A 25,111-nucleotide genomic window follows, 5' to 3' on the forward strand; every position below is an offset into this window, starting at 1 on the left:
ATGGAAATAGTGAGGGATGAGGCTGCCATCTGCAGGTACTTACACATAATCGTATGGGCAGTGTGTGCTGGTATACTGAGATAACAGTAGGAGGGCATGGATGGCAGCTATTACACTCAAAAAAATGTAAGCCTTTTCTTATGCATTATTAATAGTAAAATTCTATCAAATTGAATTGAATAATACTCACACATTTTCATTAAATATAATTGATTAAGTACAGAGAAGGTCAGAAAGAGCTGCATTGTGTCTTTGTAGATTTAGATAAAGCATATGACAGAGTGCCAAGAGAGGAGCTGTGGTATGAGGAGGTCTGGAGTGGCAGAGAAGTATTTTAGAGTGGTGCAGGATATGTATGAGAGCAGTAGGACAGTGGTAAGGTGTGCCGTAGGTGAGACAGAGGACTTCACGGTGAAGGTGGGACTGCATCAAGGATCGGCTCTGAGCCCCTTCTTGTTTGCGGTGGTGATGGACCGGCTGACAGATGAGGTCAGACAGGAATCTCCATGGACTATGATGTTTGCGGATGACATTGTGATCTGTAGTGAGAGCAGGGAGCAGGTGGAGGAAAGTCTAGAGAGATGGAGGTTTGCTCTGGAGAGAAAAGGAATGAAGGTTAGTTGCAGCAAGACAGAATACATGTGTGAATGAGAGGGAACCAAGTAGAACAGTGAGGTTACAGGGAGAAGAGGTAAAGAAAGTGCGGGATTAGGGTCAATGGTCCAGAGCAATGGGGAGTGTGGAAAAGAGGTGAAGAAGCGTGTGCAGGCAGGTTGGAATGGGTGGAGAAAAGTGTCAGGTCTGTTGTGTGATAAAAGTGTACCAGCAAAGAATGAAAGGAAAGGTGTACAGGACAGTAGTGAAACCAGCGATGTTGTATGGTTTGGAGACAGTTGCACTGAGGGAAAGACAGGAGGAAGAGCTAGAGGTAGCAGAGCTGAAGATGTTGAGGTTCTCTTTGGGAGTGACGAGGAAGAATAGGATCAGGAATGAGTACATCATATGGGACAGCACATGTTCCGAGGAGGGAGAGTGAATATATCGGTAAGGATGCTAAGGTTAGAGCTGCCATGCAGGCAGAAGGTCAAGAGGAAGACCAAAGAGGAGGTTTATGGATGTAGTGAATGAGGACATGAAGGTAGTCAGACTAAGAGAAGAGGATACAGAGGATAGGACTAGATGGAGGCAGATGACATCTGTAGGCAGATGACACGCTGTGGCAACCCCTGAAGGGAACAGCCCAAAGGAAAAGAAGAAGATTAAGGATTGTTCAATTATTCAATTAAAATGTGCAAGGTGGAAGAAACAGAATAAAGTTTAGTCTGAAGGCTGATGCAAGAGCAATTGCTGAAATCATTGCTGTGGCAGTGATGAATAAAGTTTAGTCTGAAAGCTGAAGCGAGAGTGGTGGCCGAAATCGTAGCTGTGGCAGTGATGAATTAAGTTTAGTCTGAAAGCTGAATTGGGAGTGGTGGACGAAATCACTGCTGTGGCAGTGAGGAATAAAGGTTAGTCTTAAAGCTGATGTGGGAGTGGTGAAATCTCAAAAAACAACAACAACAAAAAAAGTATACGTATTTAAATAATGTCTTGGGTTATTTAGGCCCTGTGTCTACCAAAGCATTTTTAGCCAGCTGAAAACACTGGTGCTCTGTTGAAAACACCTGGCTTTGGGCGTTTTGGCAAGGCAGCGTTTTTTTCAGTTGAGACTCTTTCCTTGTTGTGATACAGAATATCTGCGGAAGTGTAACTAATATCTCATTTTACAGGTAGTTTGTTTCTGAACTGATTCTATAAAAATTGCCGATACAAATTCTGTCTGTTTGGTCCGGGGAGTTTTCACATTTGGACCAAACTGAAAAGTCAGAAAATCTGGACCAAACAAGGCAGGTGTGAAAGGACAACTGCATGACTTATCTCAATTCAAATGTATAATTTCCCAAAGGTTTTTAATGAATTTAAGGTCAGGGAACTGAGGAGAGCACTTGAAGACTTCAAAATGCTGAGCATGAATGATTTTACTGTGCGCAACTTTGTTTGGCATTGTTATTATGTTGGAAAACACATATTTGATCTCCAAACAGATCCTCCATACTTGGCTCCATTGTGTTCAGCAAGACTCCCAGGTATTGCCATTGGTCCATTTTCAAAGTGCTAGCTACTTTGTAGGTCATTCCAACACCTGCTGAAGACATGCATTCCTAACATCATTATGTTTCCCCTGCCATGCTTAATGGCACATGCATTTTGTATTAAAACACTCCAGTCATCTCCTATGAACCTACCTGACATCATCCAATGCTAGGTTGTTATATATTGACTTGTTGGACTGCAGAGCACAGCTCCAATCTTCCAAACAATCCTTATGTTCTTTGGCAAATGCAAGGTGTTTTTTGCAATGATTATTGTTTTCTTTACTTTACCTCTCAACCCAGCTTCTTAGCCATTGGCTTACAGTTCAAGAATGAAATTGGAGGTCTAACCAAGGTCGAAAACTGTTTCAGGTGATTTTCTGTTTTCCTACATTCTGGTGATTTTCATCCTCCTGTCAAAATGTTCCTGTCTTTTCTTCCCTGACCAGCCACAGCACTTTACATTGTGAATGGTAATGCCCTCACTGTGCTTTGAAATAATTTTGTGGACATGGTGACCATTCACATCCCAGCAAGCAAACACAGCCATGACATATATAAAACAAGGCACAATTTAGACTGACAGTTACATTTTTATAGAGGGTTAACCATAGGCCAGTCATCTAGAACATGTCAAAGAAATGAAACCAAACACCTTGTAATCAATGTTTGCTTACATGATAGAATATCCTACATTGCTCAAGTTATTTAGGCAAAAACGACATGTAACCAAATTCAAGGTTTTGGCTAGAAGTGGGTTACTCATTGCCGGGCTATAGTTAACCGAGACAGTGAAATGACGTCTATTGCTTGCTGGGATCCTGCACATGAACAATATCTAAAACTTGACCAGATTTAGCTATTTTAACAATGTCCTCACTGGTTGCAGAGTATAGCTCTTTCCAACTGGCTATTTTTATTAAAACCATAATATAACATCTAATAATGTAATTAATTCTTGTCACATAGTGAATTTTTGAATTATTGGCTGGTAATAATAAATGAAAGATTGGTATGACCACTTGTCCAAAAATGACATCCACACAATTTCAAGTTTCATTGCGACATAGCATATGATAGGCTATAATTGAAAAGTGTAATGCATATATTACTTTTAAACACAATGCAAAACTTCACAATACACAAGATATTTAGTCTTTCTCCGAACGCAGATAGCTGCTCTCAAAACAATTGATCTGAATACTTTGTAAGTAACTGTCCTAAACAGACTTTTATTCATTTCATACAAATAATCTGCATAATTTGCTCAAATCATTGTGTACAAAATTCGCAATTGTGGTCATATTTCATAAAGCCAAGCCAACCAAATTTTTAATATATCAGGAAAAAATACTTGCAGCATTTTATTGAAAAAAGACAAAAAAACAAAAAAAACAAAAACAAAGCATGTGCCATTTTTACAAGCACAACAAAACAATGTCATATTCTCAATTGCAGTTGGCCCAAACTGGTATCTGCTGGGTTAATAATACACACATCACTAGAAATCCATTTTACACACCTAAAAAAATAAGCACGACAAGGGGAAAAGAAAGAAGTGTAAGAGTGTAAGGTGGTGGAGAGAGTTGAGGAATGGGTGTAATGGGATGGAGAGAAAGTTTAAAAGGTAGAAAGATGATGGGAGAGAAGGACAGGACATAGGGAATAGGGAAAAGGAGAGGGAGAAGAGATGGGTAAAGTGGATAGCATTGGTGTAGTTGAAAGAATAATAGAAAGGATGTAAACAAAAAGGAAGAGGACAACAGGATGACAGAGGAGTGAAGAAACGTAGAAACTTTCAAATGAAATAGGAGTCACCCTAATCAAGCATGTAATCGTGGCCTCTTCCTGAGAGAAGCTAGGAAACAACCAGTGTTACCATGGCATTCCACTTCTATATTTATGAGTATTGTACTATACTATGATTGCTGATAGTGTATTTCTAGTCGCCTTAGAGTGGCAAGTTCTGTAAATCATTGAACACCCATAAGACCTCCGTTCATCTTCAGAACATAAATGAAGATATTTTTGTTAAAATCCGATGACTCAGACAGGCCTTCATTGACACCAATGTAATGAGCTCTCTCAAGACCCATAAAAGGCACTAAAGATGTCGTTACAAAGCACATCTCACTACAGTGGTTTTACAATCATTTTATGAAGCGACGAGAATAGTTTTGTGCGCAAAAAAACAACAACTAAATAACGACTTATATAATGTTGGGCCGATTTCAAAACATTGCTTTGTAAAGCCTCGGAGCTTAATGAATCAGTGTGTCGAATCACTAGTCACGTGACGTGACTTCAGCAGTTTGATACGCGATCTGAATCATGATTCGATGTGCTGATTCAAAATGCTATAGGCTTTAGAAAGCAGTGTTTTGATATCGGCCCATCACTAAGTCGTTTTTTAGTTTTTTGTCGCACAAAAACGTTGCTTCATAAAATTATTGTAGAACCACTGTACTTTGTAATGTCTTTAGTGCCTTTTATGGGAAATATTTTCTTTTTTTTAGAGGAAATAACATTGTTGTCAATGAAGGCCTGTCATAGCCATCGGATTTCAACAAAAATATCATTTGTGTTCCAAAGATAAGCAAAGGTCATACGGGTGTCGAACGACATAAGGGTAGGTAATTAAAGGAGTACTTCAGCGCTGGGAAGATTAATCTGTATTTAAACTGGGTCATTAATGTAGTAGAAATGTGAAATTACTTTTTTAATTTAGTGCTTTCTAGACTGAGAAAGGACAGAAAACGTATTTTTGTCTCAAGGGAATGAAAGACAACAATTCCCAGAATGCTTCGCTACCCTACGAGGCCACTCTCAAAGCCACCGCTACTAGACTACTGAATCACAGATCACTTTCCCACCGCGACGGCATTCATTTTCATAAAATCAGTTCAGTTAGAGAACAGACACTACAATTAAAAACTGAATGTGTCTGTTTAATATGTGATTTAGCCGCTGAGGGAGTCTGACAGCCCAAAATGCTGCAGGAGTCCGATATATTGACAATCATGGATGAGCTTGTGATGAGAGCTGAGGTAAACGCATCCGCGGCATAGATTCACAGCACATGTTCAGTCTGGCGCGTTTACAGTTCATGCCTTTGAAAGCTTAACTTTCATAGGAATTAGTTTGAGAAGTTGAAAGACTTACTTTGCTCTGCTGGTTGCACCTTTTAAACATGAATGCCTGAGGCTGCAAGCTGAGTGCTGTGAGTGTGAGCTCCCATCCCCCACGCGCAAGTTGAAAACATGCGGAAATGGCTCCCTCTGCTGGCTGTAGTCTTTAGCCTCTGGACAACAATTCCTCCGATGGCGCAAATTGACTATATTTGCGTCATGGGAGGAATTTTTCCAGAAATAAAATGCAAATAAAATGGGGGGGGGGGGGGGGGGGCACAAACATTCGAATATATTTCAGGGTTTCTACTAATACAAAGCCATATGCTAATCGCTGAAGTGACCCTTTAATGAAAGAATATTAATTTTTGGGTGAACTAACCCTTTAAGCTCAAGAACAGTGAGGTTGATGACAAAAGTTTGTTTTCCAATAGATCCAACTTCTCCCCCATAATGCATAAAATATATATTTTATGATGTAGATGAAATGCTCTGTCCTGATGTAATTTAGAGGGATGATCAGAAAAGTTAAGTGATTGCATTACTGTACAATAGTAAACATTTTCTACACATTCTACACTCCTCACTCCATCAGCCTTCAAGCTTTTGGTGGTAAAGACATCTGAAAATTGTACACATTTAATTTGTTAAAGTTCAGTACCAGAGCAGTGGTTCCCAGACAAGAAGCCGAAGCACACAAGCGGGCTGCAGGATGACTTTAATATTTTTTTTTAATTAAATAAAAAATTTATTTATTAAATTATTAAACATTGTTAATTACAATGTTTTAAAAAAACACTCACTTAAAACAGTGAAGGATCACCCATATAAGGTGAAGGAACTTTTGTGCAACGGCCATGGCTTACTCCATGAACTGATGAGACCTCTAAACTATGTAAACATCTCAGTGACCTACTTCTAAAATGAATGTTTATGCCTACAGTAACTTTAGATATATTAGACAGTGTACACGCTCTATGACTAAAAATAGACACAAATGCAACTGTACATCTTACAGGACATAATACCAAAACAACACTTGAGCTCAGCAGCAGGTTAATAGCTGATCAACGGATCTGTTAATGAAAAAGGAAAAAGTTAATGAGCTATTACTCAAATGGATATGTGGTATCAAGATTTTTATCATTATCCCAATATTAGCCCTTATTTCATATAGGCCCACTTTAATACAACATGCATGTGTATATACATGCATGTGTAATACAACAGAACTTTAGAATAATACGAGTTCTACTCATAAAATTCTTTAAACAAAAAAAGCCACTTCTCAGATCTTTCCTCGGACTGTTTCTCATCAGCCACGCAGTTTTGTTCTCCTTTTTTGTCCTGTTATACTGCTTTTCTGGCACTCATCTTCCTCTATCATTCCAACATTCCCAACTCTTGTTCGACCCAATAATCACACAGAGTCTTAAAAAAACAATGCAGTGTTACAATACTGATTCGAACGCTTCAATCGAATCCATGAAGACCAACTTAAAATATGGTTTTGGCATCCCAAATCCCTGTTGAGAGATGCTGTGGACAAATGAAGACACTCACACATTTTAATGAACTTTATTTGAGCAAGCATATTGTCAAATTAAGGGAACATCACATTACTGGTTGTCAGTTCTCACCTCCCTTCTAAGAACATTAAATAGCCAGGCTTTAAAAAGAAATAAAACAAGGCAGGAATGCTTTACGGCTGTTTACTCCCTATACTGTGGATTTTTTTTTTAAACCCCCAACATTTTTGTCTGTTTTTCCTTTTTTATATTTTTATTTTTTGAAATACCTTAACTAGGCCTAGAATGCTCTTCTCTAGACCCGGCTCTTTCTAGTTTCTTTTTTAAATATGGTTTTTAGATGTTTTGCCATGTTTTCAGTGTTTTAATTTTTTCCCGAATGTTTACTTTTCCCCCTCTCTGTGAAGATTCAAGGTTGCACACCCCTGTAAAAACAGAGACATCATGACCTCAGTTCTCCAACAGACTGAACATTTGATGCGAGTGGAGAAAAACACAGACGATAACAAAAAGAATGTTACCTTGGCTTAAACACTTGGCACACCAGTCGAGTTGGTCACAGTTTTCTGGGCGGCTTCTTTAGCCTGGTGAGCCTGGAGTACGGCCACCGCCTCATCAACCTGTTAGATAGTTGACAAAATATTTATGCTCTTTGAATACTTCATTCCGTACAGTTTCCATACAAACCAACCATTCAGAAAACGTCCGACCTTGGAGCGCAGAGACTCCGGAGACTCCAGCATGTGGAGTAGCTCAGAGTTGTCGATTTCCAGCAGCATACCAGTTATCTTGCCTGCCAGGCTGGGATGCATATTCTGGATAAGTGGGAAGAGACGCTCACCTGGGAGAGGAAAATCAAGCATTAACCTCATCTTATAGTGCGTGGGAGGAACAAACAATCAGAAAACTCAACAATCTTTACCCAGCATCTGCTTCTGCTCCTGTGGAGGAGCAGCAGCGAGCATGGAGGCCGTCAGCGGTTCCTGTCCTTGCACATGCACAGCAGGCTAATGAAGAGAGTAAATCAGAAGAGTACACTCAAAATAACTTCTTTCAAATGTGATGGGATACATGTCGCGCAGAGTCTTACCTGCTGCATAGTAACCTGAGGCTGTGCATTCATGTGCTGCTGAGGGTTGCGTACACTGGGTGCATATTTGTACTGAGGCACACCGCGTACTGGAGGGGCTGAAGCTGCAGCCGCTGTAGTGGAGGGCCGTGGACCCATAGTCTGAGCAGCTGAGAGAGCAACAGGTTCAAAATCAATTGACAATCAAACGGATTTAATTAACTTAATTTTAATTCAACTTGAGTCTGCTCAAAACAGTGCACATCATTTATGAAACCTTCATTTATTTTTAATAACAAAACAGGCTATATGTATACACTAAATTGCCAAAAGTATTGGGACACCCCTCACAATCATTGAATTCAGGTGTTCCAATCACTTACATGGTCACAGGTGTATAAAATCAAGCACCTAGGTAGGCATGCAGACTGCTTCTACAACATTTGTGAAAGAATGGGTCGCTGTCAGGAGCTCAGTGAATTCAAGCATGGCACTGTGATAGGCTACCACCCGTGTAATAAGTCCATGCATGAAATTTCCTCACTTCTAAATATTCTACGGTCAACTGTTAGTGGTATTTTAACAAAATGGAAGCAATTGGGAACAACAGCAACTCAGCCACAAAGGGGTAAGGAGAACGGTACTTGCCTGACTGCATTGTAAATGGTAAATGGACTGCATTTATATAGCGCTTTCAACAGACCTATGGCCATTAAAAGTGCTTTACACATTGCTTAACATTCCGCATTCATTCACTCATTCATACACCAATGGCGGTGTCGGCCATGCAAGGCGTCATCCATCTCGTTGCTTAGGTGTCTTGCTCGCGGACAACTCGACACTTGGTCAGGTGGAACCAGGGATTGAACCTTCCGGTTTGTAGCCAACCTACATGAAACCACTGAGCCACATGTCGCTCACTTGTACCAAGTGTAAAGTTTAGTGGAGGGTAGGGCTGTGACAGTGGCAGTTTTTTACCACCGCGGTGGTTATTGATCAACCACTGGCGATGGCACGGTGTTTGTGAAGTTCGGGGTGGGGGATGAAACTGAAACAATAAACTAAAATTCTGCCCTATAGCCTACTTAAAACACAAACAGGAAACATATGTTTAAAGAAAGCTTGAATGTCTGCGTCTAAATAAAACAATTAACATTTTAAAAATATATATATTGTGAGATTTAAAAAATGAGGCTCAAACATCTAACGTGCCTGTTTACAGCACGAGTGAAACACAGCCTGCTAACATTGAAATAAATAAAATAAATATCAGAGATAATAAAGTGAAATAAACGGGTAAATAAGAGAGTTAAATATTTAAACTATAAAGCGTTGCAGCTTTCAAACAGAATTCGTAACAATTTCAGGGGAATAAAAACTGCGGAGCGGCGCGTTCTCCCCCACCAAATACGTTGCCACGTCTCTTGTCAGCATTTTCCACTTGTCACTCTCTCGTTTGTATTTGGCTTGTTTGGCGAAAGCCTCTCCAATACCAACCTGACCACCAGCTGGCCATTTGCGTTCACGGGACATAACTTGTACAAACGCCGATCGATGACATGATTGGAGAGATGGCTCTTGAGATTTGATGTGTTCGCCCATTTAACACACATTTAGTTTTTACAAATCCGGCAAATGGCTTCATCCTTATTTAAAAGTTCATCTTTTTCGTTAGGCAAATCCAAAATGATCCCAGATTGGCGATGTAGTATTTGGTTTCCCAACCAGGTCCATTGCTCAACACGAAATTAATTTGCGGAATGCACAAAAACAAATGGATTTGGCCGTGCTCAAACTATGGAAACTCATGACTCATGAATGAGTGAATAAGCTATTTTATATGCTAGTCTAAAAACGCATAGAGCTAAAAGGTACAGGTTATAAATAGCAACTGCAATTGCAAATGTTATATTCTATACAAAACTTTTTTTTGCATGTCATATAGCCTAGTCTAGTGTCGCTGCCGGTGGCACCTCACCACTGCGGTGGCACGGTGGTCATGGCGACCATCACAGCCCTAGTGGAGGGGGGGATTATGGTGTGGGGTTGTTTTTCAGGGGTTGGGCTTCGCCCCTTGGTTCCAGTGAAATAAACTCCTAATGCTTCAGCATACAAAGAAAAGAGGGCCTTCTCGTCCAACATCAGTGCCTGACCTAACAATTGGACTTCTAGAAGAATGGTCAAAAATTCCCATAAACACACTCCTAAACCTTGTGGAAAGCCGTCCCAGAAGAGTTAAAGCTGTTATAGCTGCAAAGGGTGGGCCAACTCCATATTAAACCATAAGGATTAAGAATGGGATGTCATTAAAGTTTTTGAGCATGTAAAGGCTGGCGGTCCCAAAACTTAAAGCAATATGGTGTGTGTGTGCACATGCATGTGTATACACATACATCTTTATATATATCATCTTTTTAATGAATATTTTTTTCTAAAATTTTATTGTAAAAAACAAAACACTACGCTGCATCCGAAAGCTTAGGCATCTGACTTGTTGACTCACTGCCTTGTCACGCAATGACTATGCAGGAGTGTGGCATGAAAATACCTCACAAAACTGATTTTGGACAGGCAGCGTTTAATGATCTACAACTAAATAAAGTAAGCTTTGGTGAAAACCAAGAGAATATTTATATACTTGAATTACTATATACATTGGAAATATTTGGTAAAAACGTATATTTACACACAAGCTGACCACCAACTGCAACTTTCAGATACCATATATTTATTTAAAGTCAACTGTCACAGAATGGAATGCACAAGATTGTGGGAAAAAGGCAAAGAAGTATAAATCTGTACTGCCTTCAAAAATGTATCAGATGAACACATCTCAGAAGACATAAAGATAAAGTAACATTGGATTCCAACGTGCCTTGATATCTTCCAACCTTGCAGTGCATCCTTTTCAGCTTTAGGACACAGAAGGTGTGTAAGAGCAAGGTTAGAGCTAAACTGAGTTTTGCATCCCTGATCTAAACTATGAAGGAAAGTAGATCTCCAGAAGTATAATTGAGCACCCCAAACCAGACTAAAGGACCCAATATAGAAAATCGAAGAATGAACCGGTGTGAAGCCAAAAGAAGTTCATTTGTAGTTTGAATCGGGAGTGCGAAAGTGTCAAAGTAAACTTTCTAAAAAAGACTCACCAACACGCTGAGTGGACATCATGCGGGGCACCTGAGATGCAGGACGCATGGTGCTGAAGGTCTGAGGTCTGGGGGCAGATGGGCGCATTGTCCCTGGCATGTTTTGGAAGTCTGTAGAAAATGTTGAATGTCTATAAGTATGAATCAGTACTTCATAAATCAGTGCCATTTATTCAATTATTTATTTATTTTACTTGTATTGAATTATCAGCATATGTGGCTATTTACATGGCAAGATCAATATATTAAAAAGAAAAAATATATAAACTAAATGAATACGGTTGTAGCAAAAAAAAAACAAAGGATAACCATCTCACATAAATATAAAAAAACATCATATAAGATTTGTGTGACATTTGATTAAACACTCTAAAAAATGCTGGGTTGTTTTAACCCAATGTTGGGTCAAATATGGACTAACCCAGCAATTGGGTTGTTTTAACCCAGCGATTGGGTTGTTTTAATCCTGCGGTTGGGTAAAATATTTGCTTAAGACAACCCAATCGCGGGGTTAAAACAACCCATCTGCTGGGTTAGTCTATATTTGACCCAACATTGGGTTGTTTTTTTACTCAGAATTTTTTAGAGTGAAGTCAGTGTAAATGCAATTCTGAGATTTATTTCAAAACACGTTATAAAATGTTAGAAATGTATTGCTGAAACGCATTACAAAAGAACTGTGTAGTACTGAATTGTGGAGTTAGACCGTTTAACATATTTTTAACCATTTCTGAGAAGGTCCAAAATGGTGGCTCAATGTCGCACTGGGGCTATTGAGCATGGGCCCTCCCCTTAAACTATAATAACTAGAGCACCTTAGCATCAGTTAGCCCACTTAATCAAGAGTTACTGTCAGCACCGTTAGTTACTACAGCCTAAAATTTGCTAGCTAGTAGGGATGACATTTTTGGCAATTTCTCATTTAGATCATTGATAGGTCCCAAAAAACGAAAACTCAGCGCGGGGCGTGGTGCATGGCCATCACAGAGATATGAAAATATTTTAAGATTTTTATGATAAAAGTCGATAATGTTGGGCATTGCATTTGAGTTGAGACTGAACATCAGCCGATATAACGGCAGCACTTTGCTAGATGGTTATTAAACGTGTCCTATATGAGATTAATCAGATATAGACAAAATAAAAGTAATCTTACAACTTGTGCATGTGAACTTGACCGCGCTAGTCTAATGCAACTCTCGTTGTGGATTTCCTTTAACAGTGCACTGACTTACACTGATTGAACTGTATTTCGAAATCACAGTGATTCCAGGCATCACTGCAGTGCACGCTTTCAAATCCAGTTTCAAAACTTTGTTCTTTGAAAGCAGAGAATGCGGCTTAATTAATTTTTATTTTATTTTGATAAACCATGTACTTGGCTTTTTTTTTTAACTCAAATTTGGCTGGGTGGTTAATAATTTTTTTTCTGTGGTGTGAAACTTAATAACATATTTAATTTAGACTTTACACTAACTTGAATATATTACTGCAGGTTTCTGGGATAAAAAGTTGACTTACGCTGAGGCCGGACACCTTGTGTGGTCCAACGGGGACTAGGTCTGAGCTGGGCGAGCTGACTGGTAGGATAATACGCAGCTCTGTTCTGGGCCTGTGATGCAAGAATATGATTAATTATGGCTGCACAATATATCATTTTTGCCGCGATACCGCAATGTGCATTCATCTTAAGAGACAGCAGCCTTTTATACCTGCAGTTGTGCATCACCAATCAAACAACAAAAAAGAAAGAGCTTTAACAAAGATAAATTGCGTTAATTAATTAATTCATTTATACAGTAAAGACATTGTTACTTAACATTTGATTAATCAATATCTGTAACTGAATACTGTTAGATTTACCTGGGGAATGGCAGCCATGAAGTATCCTGATGGAGGTGCAGGTTGGTAGGGGTTGATAACTGGGTTTGGCACTGCGCGGACACTGGCCATCCTCTGCATGTATTGGTTGGTGAGATGAGCCTGCCGTTCTTCTTTGCGCTGAGCAAGAGCCACATACAGTGGCTTAGTGGCCACAATACGGCCATTCATCTCAGTCACTGCTTTAGTGGCTTCCTCAGGGGAAGAAAAACAGACAAAACCGAAGCCTTTACTGCGACCACCGTCCATCATGACCTGGAACAGAAGGCAACATACAACAATGTAAACATGAAATGGCATTTGCATCCCATTTAACATCAGTAATGTAACTTTTCCAGAGAGAAACACCATTAAATAATAGAGAAGAATTAGGATGGAACTTGTTTTTCAAATCAATCAAATCAAATAATTGTTTTATTATAATCAAAGGGGTCGTATTATGTCCTTTTACGAAGTCTTGATTTTGTTTTTAGGCTGTACTAGAATATGCTTTAATGATTGTTAAACATTCAACGCCATAGAAACAAAAACATTACTTTACAGCACCTCTCGCTCCAGTCCGGCTCAAACGTGCTGTTTTGATGAAGCCCCTCCTTCCAAAATACGAAATGCTGTGATTGGTTATCTGGCCCCTTGTGTTTGAATTGGCACCGCTTAGCATGTGTTTGGGAAATGTCTCGCCCCTTACCATAACCACAAGCTCTACTTGGATGAAAATATTAAGGATGGTGTAAATTTCAAACCAATTCGAGCCTGATTCAGACTTAAGAATGTTAACAAACAAGAGGCTTGTGCAAAATTGATTCAAAGACACATTTCAAAGAGGTATATTTTTTTCTTTTGTAATTTTCTTATATATTTTAGATACAAAGTTATCCACCTTTAATCATGATACTTGTTGGAAAATTACAGTAATACTTGCAGTAATCGATCACAAAACCATGGTTAATGTTCCTAAGAGGTGGTGAACAAAAGCAAAAGCTCACAATAGCTACAGTAGACACGATATCATCAAACACTAATGTTGGATAGCAGGCGAGCGGAGCCCAACAGCTTTTCCCTTTGTTCACATTGGAGCAACAACATAAAATGTCTAATTCGAACTGTCAATAGAAAACGCAACTAGAAATAAGATATATTTACAAGTTGTGATTCACAAACAACAGTTTGTCCTCAAACAGTGACAACACTGTCTTCTATCAGGCAGCTAAACCAGGCCTCGTCCGCCTTTTTGCATATTCAGTGAGAGGAGTTTATTTAAATTAGTATTATAGTGAAAAAGCATATAAGACCCCTTTAAGACTACCATTGTGTACATTTAAGTGTTGTCACAATGCTGGAATTTCTAAGTTCGTTATAATACCTGGAAAAGTATTGATATTCAATACCATTTCAATACAGGGAAAAACGCTGCATATACTGTCAAATAGATATTTTTTATATTATTTCTTTTAATTTTTTTATTTATATTTTTATTTTTATCTATTTAAAGTCTAGGCAATCAAAAATTTCTTCTGACTAGATCACTTTATATGAGAAAGCTTTTTATCATATATAAGCGTTGATCAATTACCATTACAATTATCTCACAAATATTTGCTAACGGAACATTTTTTTTTTTACAATGGGGTAATTTTTTTGCAATAGCTTACACACAGCACAAGCATACTTGATTTCAAATGGTAAATAGAATTTTTTGCACTTCATTATGTCAGTCAACTCGCAAAATCTGTCAACTCGCTGTCAGAGAGGAGAGAAACTGTATTTAAAGGGGTGGTTGCATGCGATTTCACGTTTTTTAACTTTAGTTAGTGTGTAATGTTGCTGCTTGAGTATAAACAGTATCTACAAAGTTACAGCACTGAAAGTTCAATGCAAACAGAGATTGCCTTGTAAGGTTATGACAGTTTATTGCCTACAAAAACGGCCGGTTTGGACTACAACAAGCTTCTTTTCTGGGTTGGTGACATCAAAAACCCTTGCTTTTAACATAAACACTGCCCCCGCGAACACGCAACAAAGTCGGCGAGGCCACTTCGCAGTCATTGGAAGAGAGAGAGCTGTTGCAGTAGGCTAGAGTGTTGCAGACATGCCATCGAAACAATGTTTTTTCACCTCAAGTGCACAACTTTGTGTTTAATTCAGTTCCTGCTATTACAATAAAAATTTAGCCATCTGTGCTGCACACTTCACAGCTTTAAGAATCTTCAAGTTCAATACTGGATTTGCTCAAAGGCTCATACTAAAAGATGAAGCAGTTCCCACATTAAAGGCAGAAGCTGCCTTTAATTGATTTATGGGCCTAAAACTATAAGTACATGTCTTTTAAATGTGTAGTTTCTGTGTGTGATTTTCTGTGGGTTGCACCAAGACCAACACAGGCTAGGCTAGGCAGTTAAATAAATTGTTTCATACTTCTCCAACAAACGGCTTCAAACACCTACAAACTTATATGTAAATCACACCAGCGAACATCTTTTATTTATATAAAATATATTATATAAAAAAGTTGTTCATGCTACAAATAAAACAATACCTTCACAAACAAGCTACTACTCAGTCGTTTATTCGGATACAGTAAAACCTTAACCAGAATATGAAAAGATAACTAACAGCAGTGACAGCGACACTACAAAAATACTTGAAATAAGAAAATGCTTACCATTCACTAACGTACATTAAACCCTTGCATGCAGAGGTTCTGCTTGACCTTCATCCCCGCTATCTGATTCTGATTCGGGCTCAAATTTGTATGGCAATATTGACGCCTTTATTTACGCCACAGATGTGACTTCTGCCCGTAATGGTAAGTGGCGTGGCGTTTCCGGACAACCTGTGCTTGTTACTTCAGCCAATAAAAATACATGAAACTACATTTGGCCATCTAACCAATCTAAAATCATTGCATTTTTTAAAGGGATGGGCTTCATAGGAGCAGGAAGCAAACAAGCCGTTCAAAGGACAGTGGAGAAAGCGGTGTGGACTAAAGGTAAATTATAAGAAAAATGTCGTTTAAAAAAAAAGAAGTATTAAGACATATTATACTGCACCCCATAAACACAACCAAGCCTAGAAAAACACCACGGAACCCCCCCTTTAATTACTTATTACTAATTACTTTCCAAAACCTAAAACCGAAAGACCCAGCCACGTTTAATTTTCAATGCCCTTGCTGATGGAAGGAGGTTTTTGCTCAAAATCTCATGATGCATGGCCCCATTAATTTTTTCCTTTACACGGATCAGTGGTCAAAGCATCCTGGTCCCTTAGCAGAAAAACAGCCCCAAAGCATGATTTTTCCACCCCCATGCTTTACAGTAGGTATGTGAGAGCCAGAAATCTTGCTTTTTTGTAGGCGACCAAATACTTAATTACCACCATAATTTGCAAATAAATACTTTAAAAATCAGACAATGTGGATTTTTTTCTCTCATTCTGTCTTTGTAGTGTACCTACGATGAAAATTACAGGCCTCTCTCATCTTTTTAAGTGGGAGAACTTGCACAATTGGTGGCTGACTAAATACTTTTTTGCCCCACTGTATGTATACATACACACACGTGTAGTTTTGTGAATTGTGGGGACATTCCATAGGCATAATGGTTTTTATACTGTACAAACCATATTTTCTATTGCCCTACACTGCCCCTACTTTCTCAAAAAAACTCATCCTGTATGATTTATAAGCACCTTGAAAAGTGGGGACATCTTCTGTAATACCTATGTCATACCAATGTCATTATAAAAATTTGTGTCCCGATATGTCACAAAAACAAGCACGCACACACACACACAAAACATAAATAATTAGGTCAGTGAAGACTAGCTCAAAATTGTACCTTGGCACTGGTGATTGTTCCAAAGGGAGAGAACTCTTTACGAAGACGCTCATCATCAATGCCATCATCCAAGTTCTTTACATAGAGATTGACACCCTGTTAAGAGAGCAAATGGCGATGAAGAGGGCACTTACAACGCACTAGATTTAATAAAATAGTAAATGCCATTAAAAAATAAATTCAGTTGCAAAGCCTAATTTAGGTCCATAAATAAGAAATTATTATACATAGCCACTAATGTCCCCAAGTATCCACTATAAAAGAACATGGGGCCCATGGACTAAAAAGTCAGTGTTGCAGTGACCAGTGCTGTCCACTGAAAACGAAACACTGAATTTGACGAAGCTGCAGAAGTCATGTTCAGTTTCACTGACCTGGTAGCGAGTCATGCGGTCCTGCTTCATCTGTTCAAATTTGCGCTTGAGCTCAGTTTGGCGCTCCACTTTTTTCTGAGCGCGACCCACATAGATGAGCTTCCCGTTCAGTTCTTTGCCATTCATCTCATCCACAGCCTGTCGACCAAGAGATCAAAACCCTTGTTTGGTATCTGTTCATTCTATGGTTACATTTACTCCATAGAGTATGTTATTTTGACCACATTTAAAGCTGAACTGACCCTTTGCGCATCTTCGTGCCTCTCAAAACTCACAAATCCAAAGCCTCTGGACTTCCCATTTTCATCAGTCATGACACGGATGCTCATAGCATTACCTTAAAAAAAATTAAATTTGTTTGTGTGAAATATATAAACCAAGAAAAAAATTGTTTTATATGGTTTAAAAGAACTAACCATATTTGCTGAAGATGTCCTTGAGCTTGTCATCATCCATATCTTCCCCAAAGTTTTTAATGTACACATTGGTAAATTCTTTGGCTCTTGCACCGAGCTCAGCCTCCCTCTCCTTGCGAGATTTGAAGCGCCCTACAAAGCTAATGGCAAAGAGGAGCGTTCAATAGGAGGATGTAGTGGATCTCAACAGTTATGACAAGGGGCTGGGAGTTAAAATGTGTCTACACATTTAGCATCCTTTTCAACAATATATAATATATATATTAGGGGCGGCCCTGAATGGTCGAAGACTCGATGCTTCGATAGGAGGAGTCTAATTTGACTACCAATCTCATAGTCGAATCCTTGAAGAGGTGTTATGAAAGAGATCCATTTGGAATCCATTTTGGCTATATGGGGGTGTTCAATACTTTTACACATACGGTCTTTACTGATATATGATCTTTTCTGCGCATTTTCCCACTAACTCAAACGTGCGTACACCACCTCCTGAGCTGGCGTAGGATTTGAGTGTGCCATACGCCAACGTCCATATTGATAAATCTCAAAGTCACCGTGGGTTTGGGTGTACGCAAGGTGTACGCCGGAAATTTGGTGTACGCACTTTTGATAAATGAGGGCCATTGTGCATTTTCGAACAGGCAATTTAGGTGCTTTAATTATTTGCAGACATGTGACAGAATAAATATGGACATAGTGTGCGTGAAATCACCCATAGGATTCTGAAGAGCAGTTTTGAAGTGTAAAGTAGAAACGAGCTGGCCGTTGCCATCTTGGCAACACGTAATAACTGACAATGTGCAAAGAGACGGGGCATGGCTGGAGTGGCCATGCCCTTAGTTATGTAGAATTTGTCTTTAAAGGTGTCATGAACTGGCTTTTTAAATTTATTTATACTGTTGTCTGAGGTCAACTAATGACGTTTGTGTGGTTTTTACATTCAAAAACATCATAACTAATAAGTAATAGGCTATTTTCTACACTGGTTTTGAGGCTTTTTCCTGAACGCTGGGTTTTGATGGGCGTGCAGCACAGGAGACTTGGAAGTAAACGCCCACGGCTAGGATTGGATAAGATTTACATATTAATGAGCTTCAGCTCCTGTCATATCTACCCCTAGGTGACATCGCCCAACCCTGGTTCACATGAGGGAGGGGTTGATTTGAAAGAGGCACCGGAATGATTCTCTCGATCACAGGGCTTGTAAACGTATTTACCAAACAAACACAATTATTTGTGCTTCTCATCAACCGGCTATTGATTGGAATATTATTTCTGTATTACATGGCCTGCACGATCAGTCGATTTAAGCGCGAACACACACACGTGCGCGCGCGCGTGATGTCTCAATTCATCACCCCTTTAAGGTTTTATATAATGTATACGAATGAGTTATAACAAATTCACCCCCTCACAGTTGTCATTAAGGGCGAAATTTACTGTAGACCCAAAACCACAATTTGTACCAGGCTGTAAACATGTTTTTTTCTGCTGTAAAGTTGGGCATTTTAACATGGGGCTCAATGAGATTCTGCTCACTTCTGGAGCCTGTCCCTAACGGCTAGTCGATAAATTGAAGTTTTAATCAGTTCCGTATTGGCTTCAAGAGAACCTGAGTGAGGTTGGCGCTTTGTAAAGACATGACATATTTACAGTGAGGTCTTTCTGGGGTTATTTATTTGTTATTTTTTAAGTTTATTTATCCAGAATGTTTATATACATTTTCTTCTATACCTTTGCGTGATGTTCTGTTCATTGTGGCTTTAAAATTTAATGAGGAATCATTTTACAAATGTTTATCCCCCACCACACACACGATTCGATTATCAGTCAACTTTAGGCAAGACTTGACGATTCTGATTCGACTATGTAAATCCTTAGTCGAGGACACCCCTAATATATATCTATCTCTTTGTAATTAAGGATGGGCACTAGTACTCAAGTAATCAGAAGTGACAGGGACTATTAATAATGAAAATTATCATGACTGTTTATGACATTATGAGCGGTACCTTGAGGTATGATTAATTAGCGTTGGGACAGCATGCCATCCAAAATGAAGAACAGTTATTAGAAAATAGTACAGTTAAACGCAGTGGCAAACTTTCATATAAATTACATTATAATAAGAACATAATTGCAACACTAGTGTTGTGAATTCTGTGCACTTTAACGCATTGTTACACAAAAAGTGCACAGTCGGGAGTTATACATTCTGACTAGATTGTAACCTAGTTCAGGTAATTTTGTGAATAAATATACAAGCTGTGTTAAGGTTGTGTATATCTTAATCTCACATGCATTTGAGTTAAGTAACCTGCTAGCAAAGTGCTTCAGTTTTTTAGTGTTAATTAGGGTTACACGTGTCATCGAAATTAAACGCACAATAATTGGCAAAAGTTTAGATTTTTTTTTATCAACGTCAGTGCTTGTCAGGGAAGCATGGCTCTGTGATCAGTAGTGAATGCTGTTCCATTTGAAAGGCAGAAGCTTCAAATATGCCCAGCAGAAGTATGATAACGCACTTCATTCTAGGAAATCCCTATGGGCATCATACTATCACTGTAGCTGAATAAGCTAAAGATTGAAATGCTTGGATTAAACATGACTAATAAACACATGACTACAACGATATGTTTTATCTGAGTCTATCTTTTAAGCCTTTTCGGGTATTTTCATGATAATAAAGTATATTTATACCTTAGTGCTAATCGACATTGATTGCCTTCATATAGAATACTATGTATGAAATATGTTGTGTGCCTTAGAAGTCACATCATCTCACAGAAGGATGTTCAACTGTCCTTAAGAAGTGAGTTTGGAGTAAAAACATGTTATTAAATGTCATCTTTTTTGGACAAGAGGTTCAGAAATGCTCTTCATATTTGGGTAGATGTTTGAAGAATGTTGGTTTTTCAAATGCAGGTTAAGAGCGACTCAAACTCACAGTGTTTTCAGCAGCATTTACTTCTGATCAGAGCCCTGCTTCACAGACAAGCTGCACGTTAAAAAAAATAAGTTGCAGTCTTATCGATTCAAAATCGGTTTAAGCGTGATTTCAGGTTAATTGTGATTAATCATGCAGCGTTAGTGCTAATTCATTGTTCAGCTTCAGCTGACATAGCTTAGGGATGTGTAGGCATATTTGGATGCAACCATAGATTTTAAATGTCTGTGATAATCCACCAATACTTCAATGCAATTTTCAAACAAATTAATAGGCAATATAAATAAAATGTACTCTAAAAATTCACCAAATAATATTTTATATTATTTGGTGAAATGTATTATAAAAATTCCTGCATTGCACTTGGTTCAATTCATCCACACAAACTTCAAATCCAAATCAAATCTGCTAGCCAATCGAGTCACTCCCCACATTAGTTGGCAAGTTCTTTTAGCAAATTTCCTTTACTCTAATGCCCAAGTCTGAGAAAATGCCAAAATCTCACTTACACTTTTCTGTCATTCAGCAACATGCCATTCATTTTCTCAATGGCTCTTTCAGCAGCTTCCTGGGTCTCAAAGTGCACAAAGCCGTAGCCCTTTGAGCCATTCTCATCACAAACCACCTTAAGAAAGGATATCAGGCATAAAATCATGCACCCACAGACCAACAGAAGCATGCATGCACAAATGTAACATTCACAATCAAATCACTGCAAATCCCCTTCCAGAGCATGTATGTGCCTTACCTTGCACGACAGGATGTTGCCAAACGCAGAGAAAGTGTCGTAAAGGGCTTTGTTATCAATAGACTTATCCAAGTTTTTAATAAAGATGTTTCCAACGCCACTTTTCCTCAGAGAGGGGTCACGCTGAGACCACATGATGCGGACAGGTCTACCCTTGATGACATCAAAATTCATTGTGTCTAAAGCTCGTTCAGCTGGAAGTGAAAATAATTATTAATCCACTAATTCAAAATTAATTTCTTCTCCTGCACTAAGCCAGAAAACTATGTAAGCCTGTTTCTGCCACTTAATAAAAAAATAAAAAGAGTAATTACGTCCTTTTATCTCACAATTGTGACTTTGTTTTCTCACAATTGCGAGTTGCAAAGTCACAATTCAGACTTTTTTTCCCTCACAATTGCAATTTATAAATTCACAATTCTGACTTTTTTTCTCTCACAGTTGCAAGTTATAAAGTCAGAATTCTGTGATGTGAAATCAGAATTCTGAGATATAAACTCACAATTGCGGGATATAAAGTCACAATTCTGACTGAGAAATAAAGTCAGAATTGTGACTATATCACGCAGTTGCGAGTTTATATCTCAGAATTCTGACTTTATATAATAAATTAATTACATTTATATAGTGCTTTTCTAGGCACTCAAAGCGCTTTACATAGAAGGGGGAATCTCCTCAACCACCACCAATGTGCAGCATCCATTTGGATGATGCGGCGGCAGCCATATTGCGCCAGAATGCTCACCACACACCAGCTGATTTGTGGAGAGCAAGGGGGTAATCTAGCACTCTGAAAGCGTTCCACCCATAGGGGCGGCCATTGCTAACCAAGCCATCACCTGCTGTTAGCATCCCATTGACTCCCATTCATTTTTGAGTCACTTTGACAGTGAATAACTTTACATCTGAGGCGTTTAAAGACTCCATTTGTCCATTGTTTATTTATAAAGAAACACGACAATACATAAAAGGCTCCGTTACCTTGTATCTTACACTATCACCCTGTAGAAGCTGTTTTTGTAAAAATAGGCTAACAATTGTGTCATAACCAACACGACTCTGTCGCACAGTTGAGAAATGACCGTATAGACAGGAGGAGACGCTCAGAAACAATCTTTTACTGTCTATGAGGCAGTCAGAGGGACGTGGAAACAAAGTCTGATAAAGTCAAGGGAGAAGAATGGGGAGAAGCCCATAGTGAGCCAAAAGCAACGGGAGAAAATATTTAAACAACGTGATTCAGATTTTACTTTCCACAACTACTAGAAGACCTACAACTGTCAGACAGGTTGCTCACGTCACATCTACGTCGTCAAGCTCAGTCTGAGCCTGCGCAGTTCGCTCAGCCATCGGGAAATGAGTGCCTCTGATTGGCTTCATTTTTCCACCGTTGTAGTCAATGGGATAGCTCTGTCCATTTCTTTTACTGTCTATGGTGGAGAGGAGACAGAGTGATGAAGCCAATCAGGATATGGGGATTATTGAGGAGGCCATGATGGACAGGGGCCAGTGGCCTCGGTTTAACGTCTCATCCGAAAGATATTCAAAATTTTCACTTTATAACTTGCAATTTTGAGTAAAAAAGTCAGAATTGTGACGTTAAATCATGCAATTGCAAGTTTATTTCTCAGAATTCTGACTTTATGACTAGAAATTGTGAGAAAAAAAGTCAGAATTCTGAGATAAAATGTCGCAATTACTCTTTTTATTCTTTTATTTAGTGCCCGGAAACGGGCTTCCATAGAAATCTCCTCTTGAGTAGCATACATACAGCAAACTTTCAGCTTATTCCTATATTTATTCTGCAGGTCTGATTTATGGTGTAATAAACCTATATATCCAAAATCCCTTCAGTGAAAAAAACCTTTAACTCTAATGTCAACAAAATGAAAAATGTCCAGATTAGAAAATTAGTGCATATTTAATTAAATATTCAGTTATTTGCATATTTAAACATATCAAAACATATACAAAATTGTCTCAATGTACTTTAATTAAAGTTTATGGTCATGTCTACTAGTTAATTCCAGTGGCGTCCGCCTAAAATTTACAATAGCTACCGAAAATTACTAAAAATGAGGGCATATGTTTGTCTAATCTAATGTAAAAAGCTCAAATCAAAAAATAAACGATCAATCTGAATAACTAGACTCTTTGGGTCAAGAAAAAAAAGTGAGGAATACATTACTGCTTAGTCCCTGTATTTTGAAGTTTAATGACAATATACCTGATTATCACATCCATTTCTGTACTTTTGAACAAACAGGCATAATCAATGTGTTCGAGACACTTTCCTGACAAACTAGAGTACAGTTTATGGGTATCTCTGCTGCACACACTGCCCCACCCACGCCCTAAATGTGACAATCATGCAAGTCACTGCTGTCAAGCAACGTCACGTGGTATATGCATGCAACCCTCATCTTAAATCCTTAATAATCATCCGACAAGACATCGATTCATAAAACACAGTGAAGCATATGGTCACTAATAATATTCTCACTGAATATGCTTTATATTGACGAGACCCTATATTTATTTTTCAACGTGTCATTAGCGTGAAAGGCATCTTTGACAGCACACTCGCTCACCGTCTGCAGGCTGCTGGAAGTTGACATATGCATAGCCGAGCGACCTGCGGGTGATCATGTCCCTGCACACGCGGATAGAGAGGATTGCACCGGCTGGGCTGAACTTCTCGTAGAGCATGGCTTCGGTCACGTCCTGGTGCAGGTCCCCAACATACAGCGAGGCCATGGGGTAACTAGGAGCGCTGGGGTTCATTTTCTCTTCGGTCGCAGTTGTGAACTCGCAGAAATGTAATGTTTCGCGGCACTAGCGAGTGAGCTTAACTACGTCAGAATATAGTTAGCTGTCGAGCTAATCTAATACGCCAATTTGTACAATTTAAATTCGTATATTAAAAGACTATTCCTGGAACAATTAAAGCGGTTGGTGCTTCGTTTAAAATGACTAATAATAAGGGCAACAAATATCTTAAAACGCAAAAAATCAAAACCAACGAATCAAGCAAAACGCCAGGCCTTTGCGAGCTCACAGACTAACGATATCGTTATTTTTTCAGATTTGTTGCGATGTTTCAAGGTCTCCAGCTTCCATTTGAATTCTTATTTATAAAAAGAAAAAAAATGATTTTTTGGAGTTTTTAAAAGTTTTTAATTTTTTTTGTTTTTTTTTTATTTTTTATATAATGTGTGCCGAGGCAAGCTCCGGAGCACACACGCACTCACACAGCACTAACAGCCGGGGGTTTCGGGAGGGAAGGGGCGGACTGAGCTGTCACATATATACCCGCCGGTACGTCATCCACCGTGCACGCGCATGAAAAAATTTGACGCAACAGTCTCTCACCGGTTTGGATGATGATTGGATAAAAAATGTCAGAGGCCGCCGATTTGCCCAATACGCTTTTAGAACGACAAATAGTTTACTTTTGTAACGCTGAAGAATGTGTTAACGTGAAAATCAATGACTGAATTAAATTTTTTATAGATTATTAATAATCATTTAATTTAATTTAGAATCTTAAATTGGCTCAATTTAATATTCATCATTTATCATTTAGATATTATATTGTGTTATTATTATTTATCAATGATCAAATAAAGCATTGAGAATTTTGTAATTCTTTCTAAAGTCATTTAAAAAAAATTCTACCACAATGTTATTTGTCTCCTTTGTCTTGCGGAGACTATTTCCATAGCTAACATTTTATGTGTCCTAAATATACACCATTAAATAAAATGTAATAATTTGCATAGTTTAACAAACTGGTTGACTTGAAATGAAACAATTAAAATGACTGTTCTAGTCTGGGTCTGGGGCAAGGGAAATACAATAAAATGTATAAAAGGCATTGAAAAAAGTACAATATTTCT

The 25,111-nt window shown here is 38.6% G+C and overlaps 1 protein-coding gene and 1 non-coding gene across 4 annotated transcripts; both read right to left on the bottom strand.

Annotated features, from left to right (window-relative positions):
- Positions 1-6,822: 6,822 nt before the first annotated feature.
- Positions 6,823-24,491, bottom strand: pabpc1b (poly A binding protein, cytoplasmic 1 b). Of its 3 annotated transcripts, XM_067426667.1 has the most exons (15): positions 23,804-24,491; positions 21,213-21,406; positions 20,974-21,089; positions 17,518-17,657; positions 17,344-17,438; positions 17,102-17,239; positions 16,728-16,823; positions 12,871-13,143; positions 12,529-12,619; positions 11,008-11,118; positions 7,880-8,028; positions 7,712-7,796; positions 7,500-7,630; positions 7,311-7,409; positions 6,823-7,214 (listed from the first exon to the last, which is right to left on the bottom strand). In XM_067426667.1, the coding sequence occupies exons 1-14, from the start codon at positions 23,994-23,996 to the stop codon at positions 7,317-7,319; spliced, it is 1,905 nt and encodes a 634-aa protein (XP_067282768.1). In that variant the 5' UTR covers positions 23,997-24,491; the 3' UTR covers positions 6,823-7,214; positions 7,311-7,316. The 3 variants fall into 3 exon arrangements, with proteins under 3 accessions (XP_067282768.1, XP_067282769.1, XP_067282770.1); XM_067426668.1 differs by lacking the exons at positions 6,823-7,214; positions 7,311-7,409; positions 7,500-7,630; ... (3 more) ...; positions 12,529-12,619; positions 12,871-13,143 and adding an exon at positions 13,442-13,590; XM_067426669.1 differs by lacking the exons at positions 6,823-7,214; positions 7,311-7,409; positions 7,500-7,630; ... (3 more) ...; positions 12,529-12,619; positions 12,871-13,143 and adding an exon at positions 13,485-13,593.
- On the bottom strand, positions 16,947-17,077 carry LOC137048581 (small nucleolar RNA SNORA5). Its single transcript, XR_010899466.1, has one exon. It is a non-coding gene; the product is annotated as a small nucleolar RNA SNORA5 (small nucleolar RNA).
- Positions 24,492-25,111: the final 620 nt, after the last annotated feature.

This window comes from Pseudorasbora parva, chromosome 19 (genome assembly GCF_024679245.1).
Source record: "Pseudorasbora parva isolate DD20220531a chromosome 19, ASM2467924v1, whole genome shotgun sequence".
Classification (NCBI taxonomy): Eukaryota; Metazoa; Chordata; class Actinopteri; order Cypriniformes; family Gobionidae; genus Pseudorasbora; species Pseudorasbora parva.